This window comes from Lycium ferocissimum, chromosome 7, assembly GCF_029784015.1.
Source record: "Lycium ferocissimum isolate CSIRO_LF1 chromosome 7, AGI_CSIRO_Lferr_CH_V1, whole genome shotgun sequence".
In the NCBI taxonomy this organism is placed as follows: domain Eukaryota; kingdom Viridiplantae; phylum Streptophyta; class Magnoliopsida; order Solanales; family Solanaceae; genus Lycium; species Lycium ferocissimum.
In genome coordinates, this window is record NC_081348.1 from 36308291 (window position 1) to 36330688 (window position 22398).

The 22398-nt window shown below is 31.9% G+C and overlaps 1 protein-coding gene and 1 long non-coding RNA gene across 3 annotated transcripts; one reads left to right on the forward strand and one right to left on the reverse strand.

Annotated features, from left to right (window-relative positions):
- The first annotated feature begins 7789 nt into the window (after positions 1 to 7789).
- LOC132064712 (uncharacterized) lies at positions 7790 to 11823 on the forward strand. Of its 2 annotated transcripts, none has more exons than XR_009416612.1 (2): positions 7790 to 8908; positions 10493 to 11823. It is a non-coding gene; the product is annotated as an uncharacterized LOC132064712 (long non-coding RNA). The 2 variants fall into 2 exon arrangements; XR_009416613.1 differs by lacking the exon at positions 7790 to 8908 and adding an exon at positions 10002 to 10044.
- Positions 11824 to 12053: 230 nt separating this feature from the next.
- LOC132062789 (acetyl-CoA-benzylalcohol acetyltransferase-like) lies at positions 12054 to 14093 on the reverse strand. The gene has a single exon (XM_059455282.1). The coding sequence runs from the start codon at positions 13746 to 13748 to the stop codon at positions 12402 to 12404; it is 1347 nt and encodes a 448-aa protein (XP_059311265.1). The 5' UTR covers positions 13749 to 14093; the 3' UTR covers positions 12054 to 12401.
- Positions 14094 to 22398: the final 8305 nt, after the last annotated feature.

Consider the following 22398-nt stretch of genomic DNA (forward strand, 5'->3'; position numbering starts at 1 on the left):
TACCCCTCTACAAACTAAGGTCTCGTTTGGTATGCACTAACTTATCCCTGAAAGCGAACACCAGGTAGGGGCATAAGTTATTCTACCCTTCAAGGTGGGATAAAACAACACTATAATCCGGGATTTAGGAGTAGTTATCTTTGTAAGTTTTTAATATATCCAATGCATATATATATAGAGAAAGATAGAAAATTTTAACTGAAATTTTTTTCATCCATCATACCAAACATTCGTTCTAAAGGTCCAAATATGCATTCGCACAAACAGCGAAAACTAGGTCCCATATTTGGAGTTTTATAATTATTCATGGTCATAGATAGACATTTTTAATTACTAGTCTTTATAAACATGCAGTTGCCCATTATTTCTTATCAATCTCAATCGTAGTAATATTAGATAACATTATTCGTGAATTATATACATTTATTTTATGAGTTACAAAAATAGTACTCCCCTGTTCTAATTTTCCCAATTAATGAAGGAAGCAAATATTTTTGTCCCATAATAAGTGTCACCTTAGGAAACCAAACATCATAAATTGATTGGTTGTTCAAATACCCTTAGACAATAAAGTAACATCTAAACGATGATTGAAAAATTCAAATAGTAACTTGATATTATTAAATTCCCAATGTCAAAAGGTTGTTTTTTTTGTATGCTCTAATCAAAAGGTAAAAATAGTTTATTTTTATTATATAAGTGTAATTTGATAAGCTTTACAATGCATTAGTGGTTTCTTAATATGCATATTTTTAACTAATGTAACACTTATTATGGGACGAAGGGAGTACTATAATATAGGATTGTATCTACTTAATACTTCTTTGAAATTGATGTTCTCGGTATTTTTTTTTTTCCTTTTTCCCCATATAGGAAATATGGTACGACTGAGATAATTCAATCTTGGAGATTAAGTGACCATATATTTATTTATTGTCATTTACAGATACAAAAGTATTGAAAATCGTTACTAAACAAAATTACATGATAAGAATATCATTTAGTTTTAAGAATATATTTATTTAAAAAAATTAAGTTGTCCACAAAATAAGGTATAGTAATGGACGGAGGGAGTATAATGACAATTTAATGTTTGATTTTAACTTTGATTCCAAAAAAAAAAAAAAAAAGAATACATGTATTGGCTTTTTCAAGTATCTCGATGAACAAATTATGGGTGAAGCAGAATTTGTTAGATGCATCAATTGTTATGACAATTTAATGTTTGCTTTTAGTTTGGAATCCACAAAAGCAAAAATACACGGTTTTTCTAGTCTTTCTATATTCGATTTGAATTGGAATCGAATTCATGGCTAATCTACTTAATTAAGTAGACAATGTGATACTTTTTTATACTACCAAAATAGTTAATAGAAATATGGTAGAATTAGATTAAAAAAGGTATCTAAGTCAATCAATATTTTAGGGATATTTTTCTCCTTCAACAATATTATTCATGCTTTTATAATAACGTAGATTTTTTTTATCAAGAATAGACATTTAATTATTTAGGAGTATATTTGGATCTTTTTAACTTTTTAAATTAATATATGAAATGCATAATAATATAGAGAAAGATAGAAGAGAAAATAAAGAGAACAAGCTGAAAATATTCATTTCAAGAAAATAAAACACAACATTCGTTCTATTTGAACATTGAAAAAAACTATTTCTGCTAATTCACTTACTGTGTGATAAATGGCTAGTACTAGAAATATTCCTTCAACAGAGACAAACTTCCCCTAATTATAAACAAGGGAAAGGGTTAAATTTAATTAAAAGACAAACATGTCGATAATTTTAACTGTGCTTAGTTCTTTTAATTCCCTGTTCTAATTTTCCCAATTAATGAAGGAAGCAATTATTTTCAGCTTTCATGTCTTCTTCATTGTTGACAGAAACGATCTTGATATGGGATGAAGGAGCGAGTTGATCAAATACAGATAAGTTGAAGCTTAAGGTGCTTTGGAGTTGGATTTCGAGGTATATGAATTTTCTTGAAACTATATTGATTTTTGGTTCCACCATGGTGCATCAGATCTTGAGTACTGAAATTGGAGAGGAAGCATGATAGACGTTTAGCTCAGAATGGATCTGTCATGGTTATGGTTAGAGACAATAACTTTAAAAGAATTGGAAAAGATAAAATATGGCGACCATTCTTTCCCTTCCGTTTATGGAAGTTCAAGTGTTATCAGCACATCAGTTTAGTAGCCTGGGTGCGCACAACAATGCGACAATTGTATAATATGAAGAAGATTACGACATTGATTCCTCTAGTTAAATATTATTAGTCATATACCACGAAATCTCCTTTTTAATTAAGTAGTCAGTGCCTGGAGGCTGGAGCATAGCTATAATTAAGTAGTCACATACCTAACTTACCCACCCCCTTCCCAAACAATTAAGAAAAAAGCTTTGGATGTATAAGTTTTGATTGGCATATTCCCATCAGGCCCTCATAACATTCGAACCCAAAAAAGTCACAAGACACTGCCTGCATTTCTCTTCCATCAAAAGAATGCATTCAAGATGCTTATCATTACATCATGCTAATGAAAAAATTAAAGAAAATGAAGAGGTACTATGTATCTTAATAGAGCCAAGAAATTTTAGTTTTAAGAAGTGAAGAACAAAATGGATCTCTCACGAATTCAACCGTGTCATTCTCCTTCAAAGCTAGTCCATGCTTCTATTCCATCACCAGATTTTGTATCAATCAGACTAATCCCTTCAAAAATTTTGCTGACACTGCTCACTCAATATGGCTTTCCCCAACCAAAGTCTGCTTCATACCAGGGAAATCTACACAAACTCGCGCTGGATAATCGTCTACATCTTTCCGACCAAGTTTGTTTACAACTTCTCTGCCACGGGTAACAGACAGAGAGGTAATATCATCGATGCTTGCCCTACCAATGCCTGCAGCTATGTCCTGTTTACACAGAAAATCGGTATAGTTGAATTTGTACGCGAGGTCAAGGACAAGTGGATCAATGTAACCAAAATTATGAAATAGCAAGTAATAATTAACAAGACAAGTGAAAGTAAAACATAGCTAATTATGTAGCCTGGGCCTTGGAGAAGTTTTGAGCTAGAGTCTCCGGGCGGTGAATCACCACGAGTTAAGCAAGAAAGGGCAAATCTATATATCTATATAAAACACAAGGGTTAATGTTTCAATGACTTAAAAGAATGCATTTGTATTTATCTATTTTCTAAGAATTTTGCCTTTAACCATCTTATTTAATTGCTCTAATTAAACACTTAGCCGAACAGTCGCATCAGTTAACAAGCGGTGCGGCCCTTTTCGCATCATTTACAATCCGTGAAGATCAGCTTCTTTTCCCCCCGCTAAAATCCCTCTGTGGTATACATGCAAAACACTATCTCAACTTTATATGGTTTCAAATCACATGGCTCAAATGTTTAGTTTCATCAAATGTTTGCAAATTACGATATCCATTAATTTTTGGAAAATTCTTCAGCAAGTCTTCCCTCTACGTATATAAGGCTTCCAATAACATGGTCAGTCATGATCGTGCTTAATTATATTGACGAATTCATCATACTCAACATGGAACGGTTGCATCATCGTAGTCTCTAATTCATGCTGGAGAAACCTTTTTTGGTTCTTTTGGAGTTGTATTTGTATAATTATTCACTTCAACCAAGGAAAAGAAAGGAGATATTTAGCTTTTACAATGCAAAGACTGGGGAAAAACAAACGACCCTCCAAAACTTTTTTTCGATGCCGCTTTAAACGTCGGAACTACTTTACAAGCAGTGGAACGCGCATTAGATATATGGAATTATGGAAACTAAGGTCAAAAGGCGAGTAACTTAATTCCCCATTCATTACTCAAGATCACGTTGTACCCTCTATTGATTTTTTTTGAATTATTGGTTCTTTTAGAATGGCAAGTAATTCGATGAATATTTTGATTAGGTACAAAAACTATATTATTATCATATCATGGCTATGAGCCGTTTAGATTAGCTGAAAAAAGTGGCTTTTAAGTATAAGTGCTTAAAATACTTTTTAAGTGTTGAAAGTTTTTTATTAAATAAAGCGATATTGATGTTTGAGATAAAATGAAAGTTGTAGCTTAAAGGGTTTTAAAGTTGGATAATATTGGAATTAACATAAAATATAAGGGATAAAAGGGTAAAGTTGTTGGTCAAACCAAAATGGCTTTTCTCTAATCCAAAAAAAAAAAAAGTTGAGGTTTGAATCTAGCCTAACTTCTATTTTGATATATATTTAAGATTTATCATTTATAAAGACTTTTAACTTAATTTCAAGAGTTGTAAAAAGTTGTTTTTTTTTTTGCCAAACACCCGAAATAATTTTTAAAAATGAGTTTCATAACCCATAAGTCTAAGTTTCGGTTTGACCAACTTATAAAAATCCAAATTGGCTCTATATTTTCTTTCTGTACGTGATGATTGTGATTTGACAATTTAATTTGTCAATTTAAAATAATAGAGATTTTTCTGTGTACCGTAGAAGATTGTAGATTCACATCGTTGGCTATTTTAGAGGATTCAAAGTAATAATTTAGAAGAGCCGAAGTCTAATCTTAGTGTGAGGGCAAAAGAACATAAAATTTTAGATTAGTTGGTAATTATTTTTTATTTTACAATTTTAAGTGAAATTAGTTTTGATTTGATTCCTTCTCTTCCTTAAAATTTAATCTGGTAATGAATGTTTTATATTTCAATTAGTGAAGTGCATACTCAAATGTCATTTACAATTATCATTTTTCTATTTATAGGATTTAACAAAAAACAATTAGTTTTTTCTATTTTTGTTTTTTATTTAAAGTATGTTATTAACTGATATTTTTCGATCTACATTATTACTATTTGGCTACTTAGTGATTATTATCTCTAATATAATGTTGTAGTTACTAAATTAAAATGTATATTCCATAAAAACATGCTTTAAATGGCAAGATAAGGCACTTTGAAAAGTGTTTCTTAAATAAGCTTCGATAATATATAACAAACTATACAACGCACTGCTTAAGTTTGCAAAAGGATAATATTATATTCAATTATAGAGGGATAAAAGTGGTTTGTTGGTCAAACCAAAATTCGATAGTTCTTTTAAATCAAATATATGTTATATATAAGATTTTTCTTTATGATAAAATAGAAGGATACTATGTGAATTCATTATTAGCTCTATGATAATTTTATAAATTTAATAATTCTTTATATATATGACACGTTGGCTATTTTAGCAAAGTTTTAAGCGTATCTACTTAGTGCTAAGAATAAAATTTTATTAGAATTACTTTGTATTTTAAGTGATAATTTTGAATTTCTTTTTTAAATGTTACTCACAATTGAATGCTTAGTTTTTCTATAATCTATTTTTCTATTATATATTTGGCTACTTAGTGATTTTATCTTAGTTGTAGTTTAAATTAAAATATATATTCCATAAAAACATGCTTTAAATGGCAAGATAACTTAAATAAGTTCGATTCCAAACTGAATCATGGATAAACATATTGGTTAAATTACCATATATTAATGTTGCAATAAAAGGCAATAATGATGTAATATTTTTAAGCCTAATAAAATTTAACTAATTCTTTATCTGGAGGAAACTTAGAATAACATGAATGCTCATGTATTTACGTTGTTTCATTGAATGGACATTTGAGCTATAGGGGTGAGTTGACACGCTCTTACCAATAGTTTTTGCCTAAAAGACAATAATGAGTAATAAAGCGAGTTACCGAATTGAATGACATTTGACCGGTGAGTTGACACGCTCTTGTATTTCCTCCGGAGGCCGGATTACGTTTTCTTAATATTTTATTTGGATCGTTTTTCCTCTTTCTTACTTGGATCTGACCAGTCGCCATCGCCGCATGTCACCTTTTGATACATCCACTTGGTGTCTACGAATTTTGCCCTATACACTTGGGTCCTTGCTGAAGAAATTCAGCAAGATCCGCGTTGACTTTGTTTTCGACATATTCAACCCCTTCATCATTACAGTGAATTGAGAATTCATCTTTACTAAATCTTCCTGCTAGAGGATAAAATTTGGTTAAGGTCTCAGCCAAAGATTTTTGGAGCTTATGCCATCTTGCAGTAATTCCTTCACTACTTGGCAAGTAGTGGAACAATATTGGTACATACATACGGGGAGCACCCTGATCAAAAAATGAAAGTTTGAGGCTCTTAAGGTGCTTTGGGGTAGGAATTGAGGGCTTTTACATTTTCCTTGTCTGGATTTGAATATCTAACTTGGCCATTAGGATGTACTTGAGGAACAAATTTCCCAAAAAAAAACAAAAAAAAAAGAAAAAAAAAAAAAAAAAGAGAAACAAGAAATATTTGGCAATGAATTGGAGAGATTTTCTGGAATAGCCACAAGTCCTTTTTCTCTTATTGTTGATTTCAAGTTGTTTGTCAGAATTGTTAAGGGGTTCTTTTATAGAGGCCTCAGCCCGCCGTTTCAATTTAAACACATTCTGCAATTGGTCAACACTGGGTAAAGAGTTTCATAAAGCATTTAGTTGCTTTATCTGAAACCATGCAAGATTTTTCAACTGTCAGACCACTGACCATGCAAAACTTTTCAACTTTTGCAAGTAATTGTGAATTTCTTCGTAATATCCAATCAAATTCCACGTTAATTTTCTCTCGGTCAATTTTCATAGATAATATGTATTTACAAGCTATTCTTTATTCCCTTATAAGTGGATATTTTGAAGTGTAACGAAACTTGACCAAAGGTCTGAAGACAATGGAATAATAATAATTGGAAGCGCAAGAAGCTTAGCCATAGAAAAAAAGAAAAAAAAACTAATAGTGAAAAACACACCTAAAGTGTCATTTTTTTATGAATTTCCAGTCTGAAACTATGAAGTGTTTGTGTTTTCAATCTTAACTATCACCAACTTTCTAATTGCTACTCTTGAAGCGAACACCTAATAGTTCATGTAGGAAAGTCGCAGAAAAAAGTGATATATCAGGTGTGTTCAGGGCCGTCTCAACAATATTGGGGGCCTAAAGCCAAATTTTAGAGAGATCCTAATTTTTTTTAAAGGAAAGATCGTCATATATATTTTTATTTAAAGTCTATTTTTCTAGCTTTTTTAGATGGGAAGTCATTAATTACTGTTCTATAATCGATTTGTTCTAACAATTCATTTTCAATTGATAATATAGTTAACCCATTCAATCTCTCTTGAGACATTGTTGATCTTAGATAAAATTTTATCAATTTTAATTTTGAAAAACTTCATTATGTTGAGAGTCACATATATATATATATTATCCTTTGAATTTCTTTAGTCCCAATTTATGTGATATAGTTTGACGTTTTAGTAAGAACAAAGAAGTTTAAAAATAAAAAGGACTTTTGAATCTTATGGTCTAAAATAAGAGAAAGATATTTGTGTGGTTAGAGATCATCCCGTTAAGCGTGAAAGGTAAAGTTTAAAGTTAAACTGTTACCAAATAAGGAAATGTATCCTTCTTTTTGGGACAGAGTAAAATGAAAGGTGTATCACATAAATTGAGACAGAGATAGTATATAGAACACATCTTTAAAAAAAAAAAAAGTTGATGAGATATTTTTATTGGCCCCGAGCCGCCCCCGGTATGTTTTTGACCAATCTTTAATTTAAAAAAAAAAATATATATATATATATATATATATATATATATATATATATAGGGAACACAAGGGTTAATTTCTCAACTTCGATTTGGCTTTTCTTCATTTTTCATTTTTCATTTCTCCAAGTTCCTGGTTGGAGGTGTGATATATATGTTACTTAAATATCAAGTGTCTAGATTAATTAGTTTTCTTAATCTAAGAAGTATATTAATTAACCATGATTAAAGAACATGTGTTCTTATTTAGGTTTCTCAATTTTTAATAAGAAATTATCTATCTACCAAATTTTGGGATTGAAAGGAATTACTTCAATTAAATGGCATTAAACTTTTGATAAAAAATATGTTTTTTCATAGCTTTACAACACTAAGGAATCAGGATCAGTTGTAAACATTTTTTTCAAAAAAGTTTATCTAACAAAAATTTCAGTTTATATTCTTTGATGCATGGTAATTGGCCAAGTGATTTTCAGTACTTTTTATTTAATATTTAAATGCAGGAAACTCAATTTCATGATTTACAATGTTTTTTCTTTGTGAAACAACTTATTTGAATGTTGATTTTGAATTGGCAAAAACTATCTATGAAGAAGCATAATACTTTTTTTTTCTTTTCATGAATGAAAAATCAAGCTCTATATAGATAATATAATGCTGTGCAAAATGATTTAATGTTGTCAATGGAATAAATAGGAATTGTGATAAGGATATTCAAACTTTGAAAAAGTAAAGTCTTTTTCTCTGAATAGGTTCGGTGAATTTTTCTAATTAAACGCTAAATTTTAAAAACACTTTGTAATAAAAAATAAAAAAATAAAAAGCAAAAATCTCACATTTATAATCATCAAGACAAACCAAACACATGAACGCCATTATTTCTCAAGATCATATCATGTACCTTTTTAATAGTTAGTGGCGTTTCGTTTGTGTTTACACCCAAATGCGTAAATTTAATATCCACCTTGATTCCTCAACATTCTCGAGCGCTCTCACGCCAGTTACTCAATTATGTAGTAATAAAGAAGTTGGGAATTCATCCACTGTATTCCAATTTCAAATGCTCATCAACTGTTTGATGAAATTCCAGAGACAAATGTATTCCCCTGGAATGCATTGATCACGAGTTACACTCATTATAGGAAGTTCAGGGAAGCAATTAATGTGTTTTGAGAAATACTAGCTTCTGGGATTAAACCAGGTGAGTTCACTATGGTTGGAGTTTTGTCAGCTTGTCCTCTTGCGGGAGCGCTTAATCAAGGTACGTGGATCCATGATTAAATTTCCTTTTACTGGTACAATAGTTGCAATTTCGCCGACCCCATTGCCACTAATTAAGGTGGGAGTTTCCATATAATACATTAAAGACAAAAATAGTCCTACCTATATACCTTTAGGACCATTCGTTTTTCTTTCCTCCTATTTGTGTGCATGGCATGGGGAGAGGTGATTAGACATGACATGATGCAGTTTCATCTTACCGAGGATATGACCGTAGATAGGAGGTTATGGAGAATGCGGATTAGGGTAGAAGGTTAGTGGGTAGCTGAGCGTTGTCACGAGTATTCTTGCATACTAGTAGTCGTAGTATTACTCTTGTAGTTCCTGGTCCTTCGATTTCCGCTATTATCTACTCTTTCTTGTACTTCGATTACCGTATTAATTTGTAGGTAGTTATGGCTCCTTCGAATTTCCTTTTTATAGCTATTATCTACTCTTTCTTTTTTTCTATTGATTAATTGCGTATTAATTTGTGTAGGAATAGTTATGGCCCCACTTTTTTTGTTGTTGTATGCATGGCTCGGCTTATATCAAGTGCACACCAGGTTTTTATCCTTAGTATTATTATATAAGCTATGTGAGGACTTTTGTAGTTCGCTCTTTTTTAAAAACTTTTTAATTTCTTTTTTCATATTTATTTAAGTATGATTTTTTTGTTTTTTGTTTTTAAAGTCTACTTTACAAAAGTCGAACACAGGGACTGTAGTTGAGACTTTTTAATTAATTACTTTTAGGTCTAATCTTATTTATTTAAGTCAATTTTTTGTTTTTGTTTTTAAAGTCTACTTTTCAAAAGCTACCTCCACATTTTCTAATTGGTAGGAATAAGGTCTAATTCGTACACTCTCTTCCCCAAACATCACTTTGTGGGATTTCAGTTAAATTATGTATTTGTCTTAAAAGTTAATTAACTATGTATAGTTATTGTTGTATAACTTCATTAGGCAATCATAATGTCATCAAATTTGATTTGAAAACAAGTGCACACCAATGGAAGTTAAAATATTGAACTGGAATGAAAATTTTGCTTTCATATAACTAGCTATTCTTTAGTTAAAATATCTACAAATGTCAATAACTAGAATGAAGAAGCAAGTACAATCTTCCGGATATAAGGTAATAAATGGTAAACTTTTTCTTGTCCTGAAGAGTCGTAGTCTATAGAAATGCTAGACAAAAGTGCATTTCAACAACTTGCTATAATATGTCATTCCTTCAAATTAACTATTTGATATGATTTAACACAAAGAAGTAAACTTGCATATGTCTGTATTTTGTTCAAATTCAAACATGTCTTCCTCATTGAAACACACCCATGCTTCAATTCCTTCACCGCATTTGCTATCCAACAGAGTGAACATTTCACAATCCTCACTTGAACAGCTAACCCAAGAAGGCCTTCCCCAACCAAAATCAGCTTCATATGCTGGGAACCTACTCCAACTGCTACATATAAACACATCAACACCATCGTTTCTCAAGATTTCTTCATGTACCTCCATAAAAGCTCCGGCCTCTATCAAAGAAATCTCCTCACTATTTGCTTTTCTAATGACCTTGGCAGTGTTTCTCACTGCACTGGACAGCGGAGGTACCAAATCAAACCATTCTAATCTATCTCCATGTGGAGTAAAGCGGGCAATGATTGGAATCCAAGAATTCCCGAAAGCATTTTGAGAAATGGGAACAACTTCAGTTCTTCCACGCAAATTCATAGCAGGGGATAGTAAAGAAGGCCGTAATTGGCCATGTTTGGCTTGAGCCACATTGATTAAAGCCTTCCATATGACAGCAGTCACCAGTGTTACTCTTGTAGGTTGGATTTCATGGTGGGTAGTAGCATTTTTCTTGAATATGTCTTTAAGTTCAGCTATTTTGGACCCATCGAACATAAATCTTCTGGCTACGATTTTCATTCCCATGTCTATAGGAAATTCAGGGACGTTCTTAACTATATAGTTTTTAACTGGAAACGATGAAGGAACGCTAAAACATGGGCACAATACCTTATTATTGATCTCTCCTTGATTTGATTTGGCCCATTCGTTGATGAATGAAACAACTGTAGAAGTATCTGCAACTTTATGGGAAACACACACCCCAAGAGCAAGTCCTCCACAATCAAATAAATTGGTTTGGATAGTCAGTAATGGACTTGTGGCAGAGTCTGCTGCACCAACTTCTTGTGGTAAAAGTTGATCCAAACTCCCATCTTTAACTCCTTGGTGAAGGAACTCAGCAAGTTCTTTATCTACTTTTGTTTCCAAGTATTCAGCCCCTTGGTCACTGCAATCAATAAAGAGATGTTCTTGATCTTTGACAAGTCTTCCAGTTAGTGGGTAAAACTTGGATAAAGTGTGGGCCAATGATTCCTCCAATTCGGATAGTTGTCTTTGATAATTGTTTTCAGCTTTGTGTTCTTCATTGTTGGAAAAATACAGAACGATCTTGATATGGGATGCAGGAGCAAGTCTATCAAAAATGGATAACTTGAAGCTTTGAAGGTGCTTTGGAGTTGGATTTGATGGATTTATGAATTTTCTTGAAACTATTTGGATTTTTGGTCCTAGCATGGTGCATCAAATCTTGAGTAATCAAAGGTTATTGGACCGGAAGATGATAGAGATTTAGCTTAGAATGGATCTGTTATTGTTATGGTTAGAGCTGATGACTTGAAAAGAATTGGAAAAGATAAAATATAGTGGCCACTTTGAATAATCAAAATATCATTTTATTTTTTGTTCATTTCTGCAAGTTCAATTGTCATTACCACACTGGGTTTGTTGCCTGAGGGCGTACACCAATGTGACAATAGCTAGCTCTAATATTTAATATTGTATACGTGATATAATATGAAGAAGATTACGACATTGATTCCTTTAGTTAAATATACTATGATTAGTCATATGTCACGAGACCTCTTGTTTATTCAAGTAGTCAATACCTGGAGCCTATAATGTGGAGGCTCACCTACCCCCTTTCCAAACAATTGAGTCAATCTGGGGTGTCATTTTTGTTCCCCATGACACTATAGTAAGTGAATCTCTTCCATAATTATTTTCTTATTCATAAAGTGAAGAAAGTCGAGAACTTTAAGTGGTTGAAATTCATGATCAGATTTACTAAAGTTTATGCCTCTCTGGGTCTTATTAGTTTTTGTTCATGTTATCGTTTCCTAACATGTAGAGGCAGAAACTTATTGCTATTGTTCAGTAATATGTATGAAAGATCTTTCAACAACTCAACTCATCATAAAATTAATGTTCAGTGAAATTGTGATGAAACTAGATGCTCCTTGCACAAAACCTCAAATTTATTGCTCATCATCCGAATAAACAGGAAAAAAGCATAACAAAATCTTATTGTGCGACTAGCTAGGCTGTTGTCATGTTCATATCATCATATGGATTAGACTTCAACCAACTAGGCTCAAAAGATACACTTGAAAATATCACGATAGACAGTTATATTAATCATTTTATCCAAATCGAGGAATCAAATGCTTCTTTTGAAGTGGAGGACAAAATATCAGGATCTCTCTCGAATTCAGCCATGTCATTCTCCTTCAAACTAACCCATGCTTCTATTCCATCACCACTTTTTGTGTCGAACAGACTAATTATTTCAAAAGGTCTGCCAACACTGCTCACCCAAATTGGCTTTCCCCAACCAAAGTCTACTTCATACCAGGGGAATCTGCACCAACTAGTGCAGGCATAAATGTCCATCTTATCTCCTTGACCAAATTTGTTAATGATTTCTGTCCCACAGTTAATGGACAGAGAGATAATTTCATCGACGCTTGCCTTACCAATGCTTAGAGATGTGTCCCTTGCTGTACTTCCTATAGAGTTAACAAAGTCATTTAACTCCTTAAAGTCATTTAACTCCTTTCTTAACTGGTTTGCCTCAAGAGTGGCAACTACAGTCACATAGAAATTCCCTAGAGCATGTTCCAAAGATGGTAAATTTGATTTTCCCCTCAAATTAATAGGAAACAAAAAACAAGAGTCCCTCGAATGTCCATGTTTGGCTGACGAAATGCCCACAAGAACCTTCCATATTAATGACATAACAACTACCACTCGAGTAGGTCTCGTAAATGTGGCACTTGAATTGATTCTGTCTTTGAGCTTTGATATTGCCAAAGCATCAAACACAAATCTCTTCGTGACAATCTTAGGGCCTATGTTGGATGGTGGTGAGAATTGAGGTCCCGATAGCACTCTTGTGGGGAAGAGCGATGACAAGTGACCGAACCTTGGAAGACAATATTTTGTCGTCATCCCTGTAAGGCTAGCTTGTGCCCATTCATTGAGAAATGTTGCTAAAGTGAAAGCATCAGCTGCGACATGTGAAATTTGTATCGCTATGACTAGTCCTCCACAGTTGAATATGTTCACTTGGACACCAAGTAATGGACTTGATAGCTTATCCATTTTTGGAAGAAGATCTTCCAAAGGCTCAATCTTGGGTCCTTCACGGAGAAACTCAATAAGATCCGTATTGATTTTGGATTCAACATACTCAACACCTTCGTCATTGCAGTGAATTGAGAATTCATCCTCTCTAAATCTTCCTGCTAGAGGGTAAAAATTGGTTAAGGTCTCAGCCAAAGATTTTTGTAGTTTATCACATCTTTCAGTAATTCCTTCGTTGTTCCATTCACTGCTTGGCAAGTAGTGGAACAGTATTGGTACATATATACGAGGAGCCCCCTGATCGCAAAATGAAAGACTGAGGCTCTGAAGATGATTCGGGGTAGGAGTTGAGGGCTTCATCATTTTCCTTGTCTGGATTTGAATCTCTAACTTGGCCATGGCTATTGGCTTGACAGCCAAAAAGAAAAGAACTTTGATTTTTTCTTAGTAGGGAAATATCTGGAAACAAAAAGAAGCAAAATTTATGTACTAAGAGTTGATTTCTGTACTTCAAGTTGTTTCTGAATATTCCTTAGTTGACAGGTTCTTTTATAGAGGCCTCAGCCCAAATTTTAAGACCAAATTTTTTACTAATTCCATAAGTTTATTGTCATCACACTCTTATGAACATGGCATAAATTGGCATTAGTTTATTGCCATCACAAACTGATGATTCATAAACATGGCATAAGTCGGCATCAGTTTATTGTAATCACGCTCATGATCAATAAAACATGGAACAGTTGGGATTAGTTTATTGCCATTACACTCATGAGTTAAAAACATGGTACACATTGGATAGAGAATTTAGGGCGCTTTAGTTATCACATATTGACTTTGCTCATTAGGATGTACTGTCGTTCTCAAAACTCCAGAATAAATACAAGAATTTTGCACTACAGCTAGTTTAAATATTTTTCTATGTGAAAACTTATGTTAAAAGTAGATTAAACTTCAGCCATGGCAAGAACTCATTTGCAATTTGGTGCCATCTTAGTGATACTACTAGCTGCATTTCAAAGACTAAGAAGCATTTCAATATAAAACGTTGTATATTATATACTGTTTATGTAATAACACTGTTACTTTGTCATGTTCTGTTCTCCTATAAAGAAAGGCAAGGGAAAATTTTGGCAAAGTCAACATCTCGCTACGATGTGTCATCCATTCAATTTAACTGTTTATACAGTTGTAGTTCTTCCATGAGAAGTTCAGAGCAGGGCCTAGTAAAGATGGCTGGGCTACTAGAAATTCACCAATTTCCAGACGGATATTCGTTGGAAATCACAAATTTCATAAGCAATGGGGTATGTCAAAAAATGGCTTGTTGGAAAAGTTTTTGACTGCATCCTAGGTAATTTCCTACAGTTTCCATCGAAAAGACTACAGTGAAACCTGACGAAAATGCAGCTATTTTCCCGTCAGAAACCATTGGTATATCAAAATGTGTAGTATCTTTTTTAAATCTGTGACAGATTCCGTCAGAATATTTTTTCAAAATAATTTATTATTGCGCATTCCTATGGAATCTGTCACAGATTTAAATATTTTCTTACTCACAATAGCAAGCTTGAACTTCCTCTCTAGGAAATTCATGCTTAGGTTTACTAAAGATTACAACTGTTTCAGTCTTATTATCTAACATTCATGTAATCATATCATAACATGTAGAGGCATATCCATAATTTTTATTTAATGCGTGTAAGTACAATACAGACAGGACTAGAATGTGATATGAAGACGATATAAACTTGTCACATATGCTTACAAAAATAATTTATTGAAAGAAATATTACATTTTTATTAGAATGACAGTTTATTTTCTGTTTTTCCAGAGAAAGTAAAACTTTTATTTTTCGAAAATTTGCTTCCATACAAATAAAAGAAAACTTGATAAGGTGTAAAGGAACCCAAAAAAAAAAATGACAATGCAATTTGTAGAGTGAGTATTATTTTACTTCTATGTCCTATTATTGACTTATTGATTTCTGATTCCCTTTCACATACTCTTTCCCTCCATTACCTCATCTGTTCTTTTTATTTCCTTTCCGTTTGATTCTCCCAAAAATCTGGTACTCTATTATCCTCTTCATGCGCACAATCACATTTTTTTAAATAAATATTCACATCCTCCAACCTATATAATTGAGAAAAAAGTTTCACAAACAAACGGATCGGAAATCCAAAGTACCAGAGATGCAAATTAATCAACAATTAAATAAACACCGATTTTTCAATATTTATTTTAGGGAGAAACATTTGTTTACATATAGGTATGAGACCTTCTAAACCTAAGGCAGCAAATCAACAACGACCTTACAGAATTATGGGGATCAACCTTTAACTATTAGAAGTCTCAACATTTGCGCTAGATGCTAGTAATATATTTCTCTCCTTTGAAGAATATGTTAAAAATCAAGAACTCTATTCTCCTCATCATGTGTACAAATCACAATTTAATATCTCAATATTCTCATCATCCAACCAATATAATTGAGAAAAAAAATTCACAAACAAAATGAAATCCAAAGCAATACCGAAAATCGAAGTTGTATGCAAACTACAAAAACAATACTGGATCTACTTGATTAAATAAAAGCTTGCAAATTTGTCCACTAAGTCGTGGATTTGAAAGGGATATTATCATCTTAGTCTCTCTATGAATTCACGAACATTTATTGAAATAATTGGTATATTAAGAATCGACAATAAAACAATATGAACTTTTAACATATTACAAAGGACATGGAAGCTTCTTTTTATCACTTCTCTCATCAGATTCATCTTCAAGTCCAAGAAAACTAACGATCTGTTTCTCTATATCTTCGAATTAACTTTGTCCTTGAGAAAACGTCCCACCAACTTTAGGCCTCATACTTAACCATGTTTTTCTCCATTGTCAACATCCTCTAGTATTTCCCCATTTAACCACGATATTAACTGCAATGCAAACTCGTTATCATATTTCATAATTAAACACAAAAACATTCGATGAAACAAACAAATTAAGAATTAAATGACACAAAACAAACTGTGTGATTAAATTAATAAATATGGAAAAGAAAGTATTAACATCATTGCTTGCCTTTGCAAATGACCTAATAGTTCCAGCAACTTCCGTTAGCTTCCCAAACCCAAACAAATAAAACGACTCAAAACTCTAACTACTCAATTTTATTACAACAGTGTTTCAATATAAGTTTGATCCAACGTCCTATTTGCCTTTGCTTTTGTAGGTTACTGTGATTTTCTCAGTTTTTATTTTTCCACTCTTTCTCTGAACACAAATCACCCACTTTCAAAACAAACACTGAGAAAGGAAAATGATTTATAAATAAAAAAAAAAAAAAAAAAAAAAAAAGAGTTTCACCGGATCCCCATGCTTGGTTTCATAGTCTGTCGCTTTCTTGGAATTAGTGCAGACTTATCTTAAGATAAGGCGGGATCGGAGACAAAGATTCATATACTTCGGATTGCTTGTTTGATAATTGTGATTAAGCCACTCATTCCCTTGTATATAAATTTTTTCCACACTTAGGTGCTGACTAAATGATAATTATTTAAATTACAAAAAAGTTACAGAACTGTGTGTAATCTTTTTGGCACCATCTTGGCACATTTTAATTAAATGATTATTTGATCTATCAAAGAAGAAAAGGTGGAAGACATTTCTTTTCCAGAATCTTCCCTCTTTTTCTAATTTCACACCCAGTGTATTAGAGAAGAGTCTTTCTCCCAACCCAACCCAACCCAAATATAATTTCCTTACTTTATACCTTAAAGGGATAAATTCTGAAAGGGGGATGGGGGATTAAATAAAGCATTTGACTAAAAGAATGTAGCATGGTTGCAAGTTGCAAGAAAGAGTAGCCATCACCATTGGAAAAAATAAAGCATAGTATGACACTGTTAAAGAAAACTTTCCACATTTCAGAGCATAGACTAAGCTTTAGATAAACCTACACTTAGCCAAATTTATTTTGATTTTGACCGATCAAAAAAGTCAATCACCTTTATCTCATAATTATGCAAAATAAAAAAGCATACGTATCAAGGAATCACACATGTAAAATCAAGCTTTAACCCTGAAAATTCAAACATTGAAAAGCAGAAGCAAGTAGTTGGGAAGAGTCGAAGACAAAAGGTAGAGCAATTTTGTTGCGTATGAAAGACAATCTTTATTAGTTGTCCTTGTTAAGAAAGCTGTTATAAATTATGCCCAAATTCCTTGACAAATGAAATAATGAAAAATGCAAAAGCTCAAGAAAGACATGCTGCTGCTGGATGTGTGAAAAGTTTCTTAAATATTTGATCAGGCCATACCAGAATTACCAAATAAACATAAGTCTTAAGAGTGTGAATCATAAATCAACTCACATCCCCATCGCACTGTGTAGGTTGTCGCTTTATGGCTGCCAAGGCCGGTCCATATTCTTCAGCCTCGTTCACCACATAGCAATATTAGAAGGCAGTTTAAAAAATTAATGCTTTGCATGCAGCAGTTACTACAAACTCATTTCCATTAGAAAGTAAGTATTGTAATCAGAGCACATTAAGACGAGGCTTGAGCAATCTGATTTGTTCTGCATTTTCTCTCTGGTACTGTGCAATATTTGCCTAAATAGCAGGAACATCTAGTCCTTTAATTATCACCATGAATTGCTATGAAACTTAGTACCAGGGGCATCAACTTTCAGTGATATTCTAAACTTGACGAAACCTTGAGGGCTATGTGCAATTTGACATTATCATACCCTATTGAAGCAAGCGCTATGAAATCATGGCAAGTTGTTGGTACAAACTTGTGATACATCCACTCTAAAAATTAGAATTTCATTTTTTCCCTCGTACCCAGAAAACCAAACTGAAAAATAACTAAAACAGAAAACAGAAGAATAAATACCTCTCAACTGTAAATGAGCCAATGGAGTTTGTAGGCCCTCCCCAAGCAAGATTTACGGAATCACAGCATGTTCTTCGCACATGCTTATAATTCATGTACTTTCAAAAAAGGAATTTCAATCAAAAACCTGAATGCACAATTTAAAAAAAATATATAGAAGAATATAGTACCTCAAGCGTAAATGAACCAATACAAGTTTCAAAAGTGATCTTTGTAGCCTTTATTTTGCACTCCCAAACTGTACTGCAAATAATTAGTACACAAGAGGGAATAGCGAATTATTCAATGCGAATAAGTGAAGTGTTTCACCAAAATTACTAAACTGATTTAAAAAGAACAGTTAAAGTAGAAAGCACAATTGGGTGAGATTAGCTTTGCGTGCAATTGTTGAAGCAGGGAACCAAGACTTGATCTGGAGAGCGATTGTTAAAACCTGGAAAGAGGATTCAACGCAAGCATTAGCCAATCGGTAATTTGATAAAACAAATCAATCATATCAATTTGAACAACAACGCTGCAATCAGAAAGGTAACTATAAACCGTACAATCACCATTCACCAACAACACCCAACACAAAGAAAACAGTGAAATGTGAAATAAAGAAAAGCCCAAAGTTAAAGATTTACCAAGGAAGCCAGCGTTATATGGGGTTATTAAGAATCAGATATGCAAACATAAAAGACAATTTAATGGAACTCTCAAATTGAAAACGGAAAAGAAAAAGGAGAGAGGAGAGAAAGTGGAGGGACAACCGCTGGTATTTTGCGCTCTTACTCCGTCGAGGAAATTAAGAAGGCAGGTAACAGAAGAGCGGCAGTTAATGGGGTTATTAAGAAGCGACTGTTGGAGTGTAAGGTATAGCATAGGATGAATATGAATACTCATCACAGGAAGTGCCAACTTCCCTCGGTTATATAGATATATATATATAAAGCCAAAACTAAAACCATTTTTAATGGGATTCACCCCTTGTAAGGCTAATTTGACCAAAACCATTCCTTGACAGATGTTACAAAAGTGAAACCATCAGCTAGGATGTGTGAAATTTGCATCCCTATGACTAGTCCTCCACAATTAAATATGTTCACTTGGACTTTAGCAATGATGGCAGATATTGTGGAAGAAGATCACTCAATCTGGTCCTTCACGAAATTTAGCAAGGTCCGCGTTGACTTTGGTTTCAACATGAACACCTTCATTGCAGTGAATTGAGAGGTCATCTTTTCTAATTCTCCCTGAGAGGGTAAAACTACAAAGTCTAAAAGATTTTTGCTTCACATTTTTCAGTTTTTGCCCTGTTATTTAGTAATTTCAACATATACTATCATCCAACTGATCAAACAATGAAAATTTGAGGCTCTCAAGATGATTTGGGGTTGGGGTTGGGGTTGGAGTTGAGGGCTTTAACATTTTTCTTATCTGGATTTGACTAGTTATTAACAACTAACAATAAAGATCTTGAAATGAAATAGGGCAAGATGATTTAAGATGAAAACTGAGAAATTTTAGGTACAGTGTTAGGCTATGGCATTTTCTTTAAGACATAGGCCAAACCAATTATGTGAAATAAGTAGACAATAATTAAATAATGATTGTATAAAAGATTTATAATTATTTAGAAATGACCAAAGCTAAATTACATCATATATATAAATAATTTTAAAAAATTTGTAGTATATAATTTTTTGGAATTTGAACCAGTAGGCCGTAAGATGAAAAGTGAGATAGGTACAGTGTTAGGCTATATTTTTTTAATAAAATTAAAAATAAGTCGACAAAAATTAGATAATGATTGTATAAAATATTTATAATTATTTATGAAAACAAACATCATATTTATAAATAATTTTAAAATTTGTGTATATAATTTATCGGTTTTCTTATTTATTTGGTTATTTTTTAATAACATAAACCAAACCAAAAATGACACAGGGTACCTACTTAAGACTCTTTATTACAAAATATATAGATAGCTTTCCTTATTTACAAAACATAACGATATTTTACAAAATATGATGGATTTTCATATATTTTTCTTTTTCTTATTTTAAAAAAATATTTTTTTTTTAAAAAAAATATTTTAAACTTTAAAAAAAAAAATCATTTTTATATTTTTTAAAAAAAAAATTATATTTTTTAAAATTTTATTTTTTTTTACTCAAAGGCTTACAAAATTACCTCAAATTTTGTGTATGAAATGCGCATGTGTGAGCGAAATTTTTAATATAATTTTCATACAAAAAATTGTGAGCGAAAACTCTAAGCCTTTAATATTGTATAAAAGTTGTTACAATGTTGTTGTAGTTGTGTTAATTTTCCAAAAACCTAATATGAACTTTATATACGAAAAATGTGAATGAAATTCTAAGTCTTGAACGAGATATACACATTTCATACCATTCTCATACATAAAATTTTGAGGTAATGTTTAAGCCTTGATCGGTATATACACATTTCATACGTAAAACGAAATTTGAGCGAACTTTTAAGCCTTGAGCAAGATATACACATTTCATACACAAAAAATTGAGCGATTATTTTAAGTCTTGAATGTTCTATCAAAGTTGTATACAATGTTGTTGTAGTTGTATTAATTTTACGTAAATCTAACATGAACTTTATAACAAATGTGAGCGAAATTTATACACGAAAATGTGATACGCACAATTTTGAAATTTTTTAAGCCTTGAACGAGATATACACGTTTCATACATCTTTCATACCGTTTTCATACACTAAATTTTGAGCGAACTTTTTAAGCCTTGAGCGAGATATACAAATTTCATACAGCTTTCATACATAAATTTTTGAAAACATTTAATTTTTTTAAAAAATAATAATTAAAAAATTTTTTTTTAAAAAAATTAAAAAAAAAAAAATAAAAAATAAAAATAATTTTTTTTTCTAAAAAAAGCATGTTTTGTATAGGGTTTGTAATGTTATGTTTTGTAAATAGAGAACTATCGTCACATTTCATAAATATTTCTCCTTAATATGTATATATACGTATTTTACCCTTTCTTAATCGGTTTGGTTTGATTTTCGATTTGATTTTGATTTTTCACCAAACCGTGAACACCCCTACTAGTATGTTTGTGTTCTGTGGAAAATATTCTCCAGAAATTATGATTTGCTTGCGTGGTCTTAGACAATAGTCCACCATAGTATCCATGATTTCCTATATATCCTTATATCCCAATTTAAATGACATTTTTTGAATCTGTACCAAAAAGAATGTCATTTATTCTTATTTAGAATCAATTTAACTTTAAACTTCTCATTTTATCCTTAATAAGTTTATAGCCAAATAAGTATATACTTTTATTCTAGATCACAAATTTCAAAATCCTTCTTTCTTTATTGAATTTTGTGCCAGTCAAATACCGTTACATAAATTAAGATGGAGTGAGGGGTGTCAATGGTTTTAAGAAAACCGACTTAACCGACAGAATCGTACCGTACCGAATTTATTTTTAGGTTTCTTTTAATTAAACCGACTGTTTTTATATAAATTTATAATCGTACCGAATAATTAGGTAGGTTTTTAATTTTATAAAAATAAACAAAAAAAATACCGAACCGTACCGAATAAGTTTATATATGTAAAATATATTCTATATATTAAATTTAGATATAATTAAATTAAATTAATTTTTTTGCCTTGGGTTCAGGATGATGAAAACGACCACAAGACGGCAACATAATTAACAATTAAAGTTCCAACTCTAAAATCAATTATACTACTCCTATTGAAATTAAATTAGTTACTAGCATCTAGTAACTAGTTAGTAAGTTCCAAGGTATTCAAACGATCTCGGATAAAAAGATACAAAGTATTAGATATCTTTCCTCTAGTATGATTTTAAATTTCTCTTATTGGATACTTAATCTTAGTAGACTCAGTTCTTGAGTCACATCTTGATTGATTTTTGCCTTCTCGCGCGATCTAAATTATAATAGTTTGTCATTGCTTAATATTGTTTTACATTGTCGTAAAATAGTGGGATCAATCTTTATTCTTGTCGTCTTTCACGTTTTCTTGATTCATCACCTTTTCAACAGTAAAAATGTCTAACGAGTTTTTGCCAAAGTCATATAAAGTATGCATGATATCGTGTTTTAACTTTTACTAGTGACTATAAGTCT

Bases quoted from the DNA above. Each gene is read 5' to 3' on its own strand.
- LOC132062789 (XM_059455282.1), bottom strand. From the start codon at position 13,748: ATGGCCAAGTTAGAGATTCAAATCCAGACAAGGAAAATGATGAAGCCC.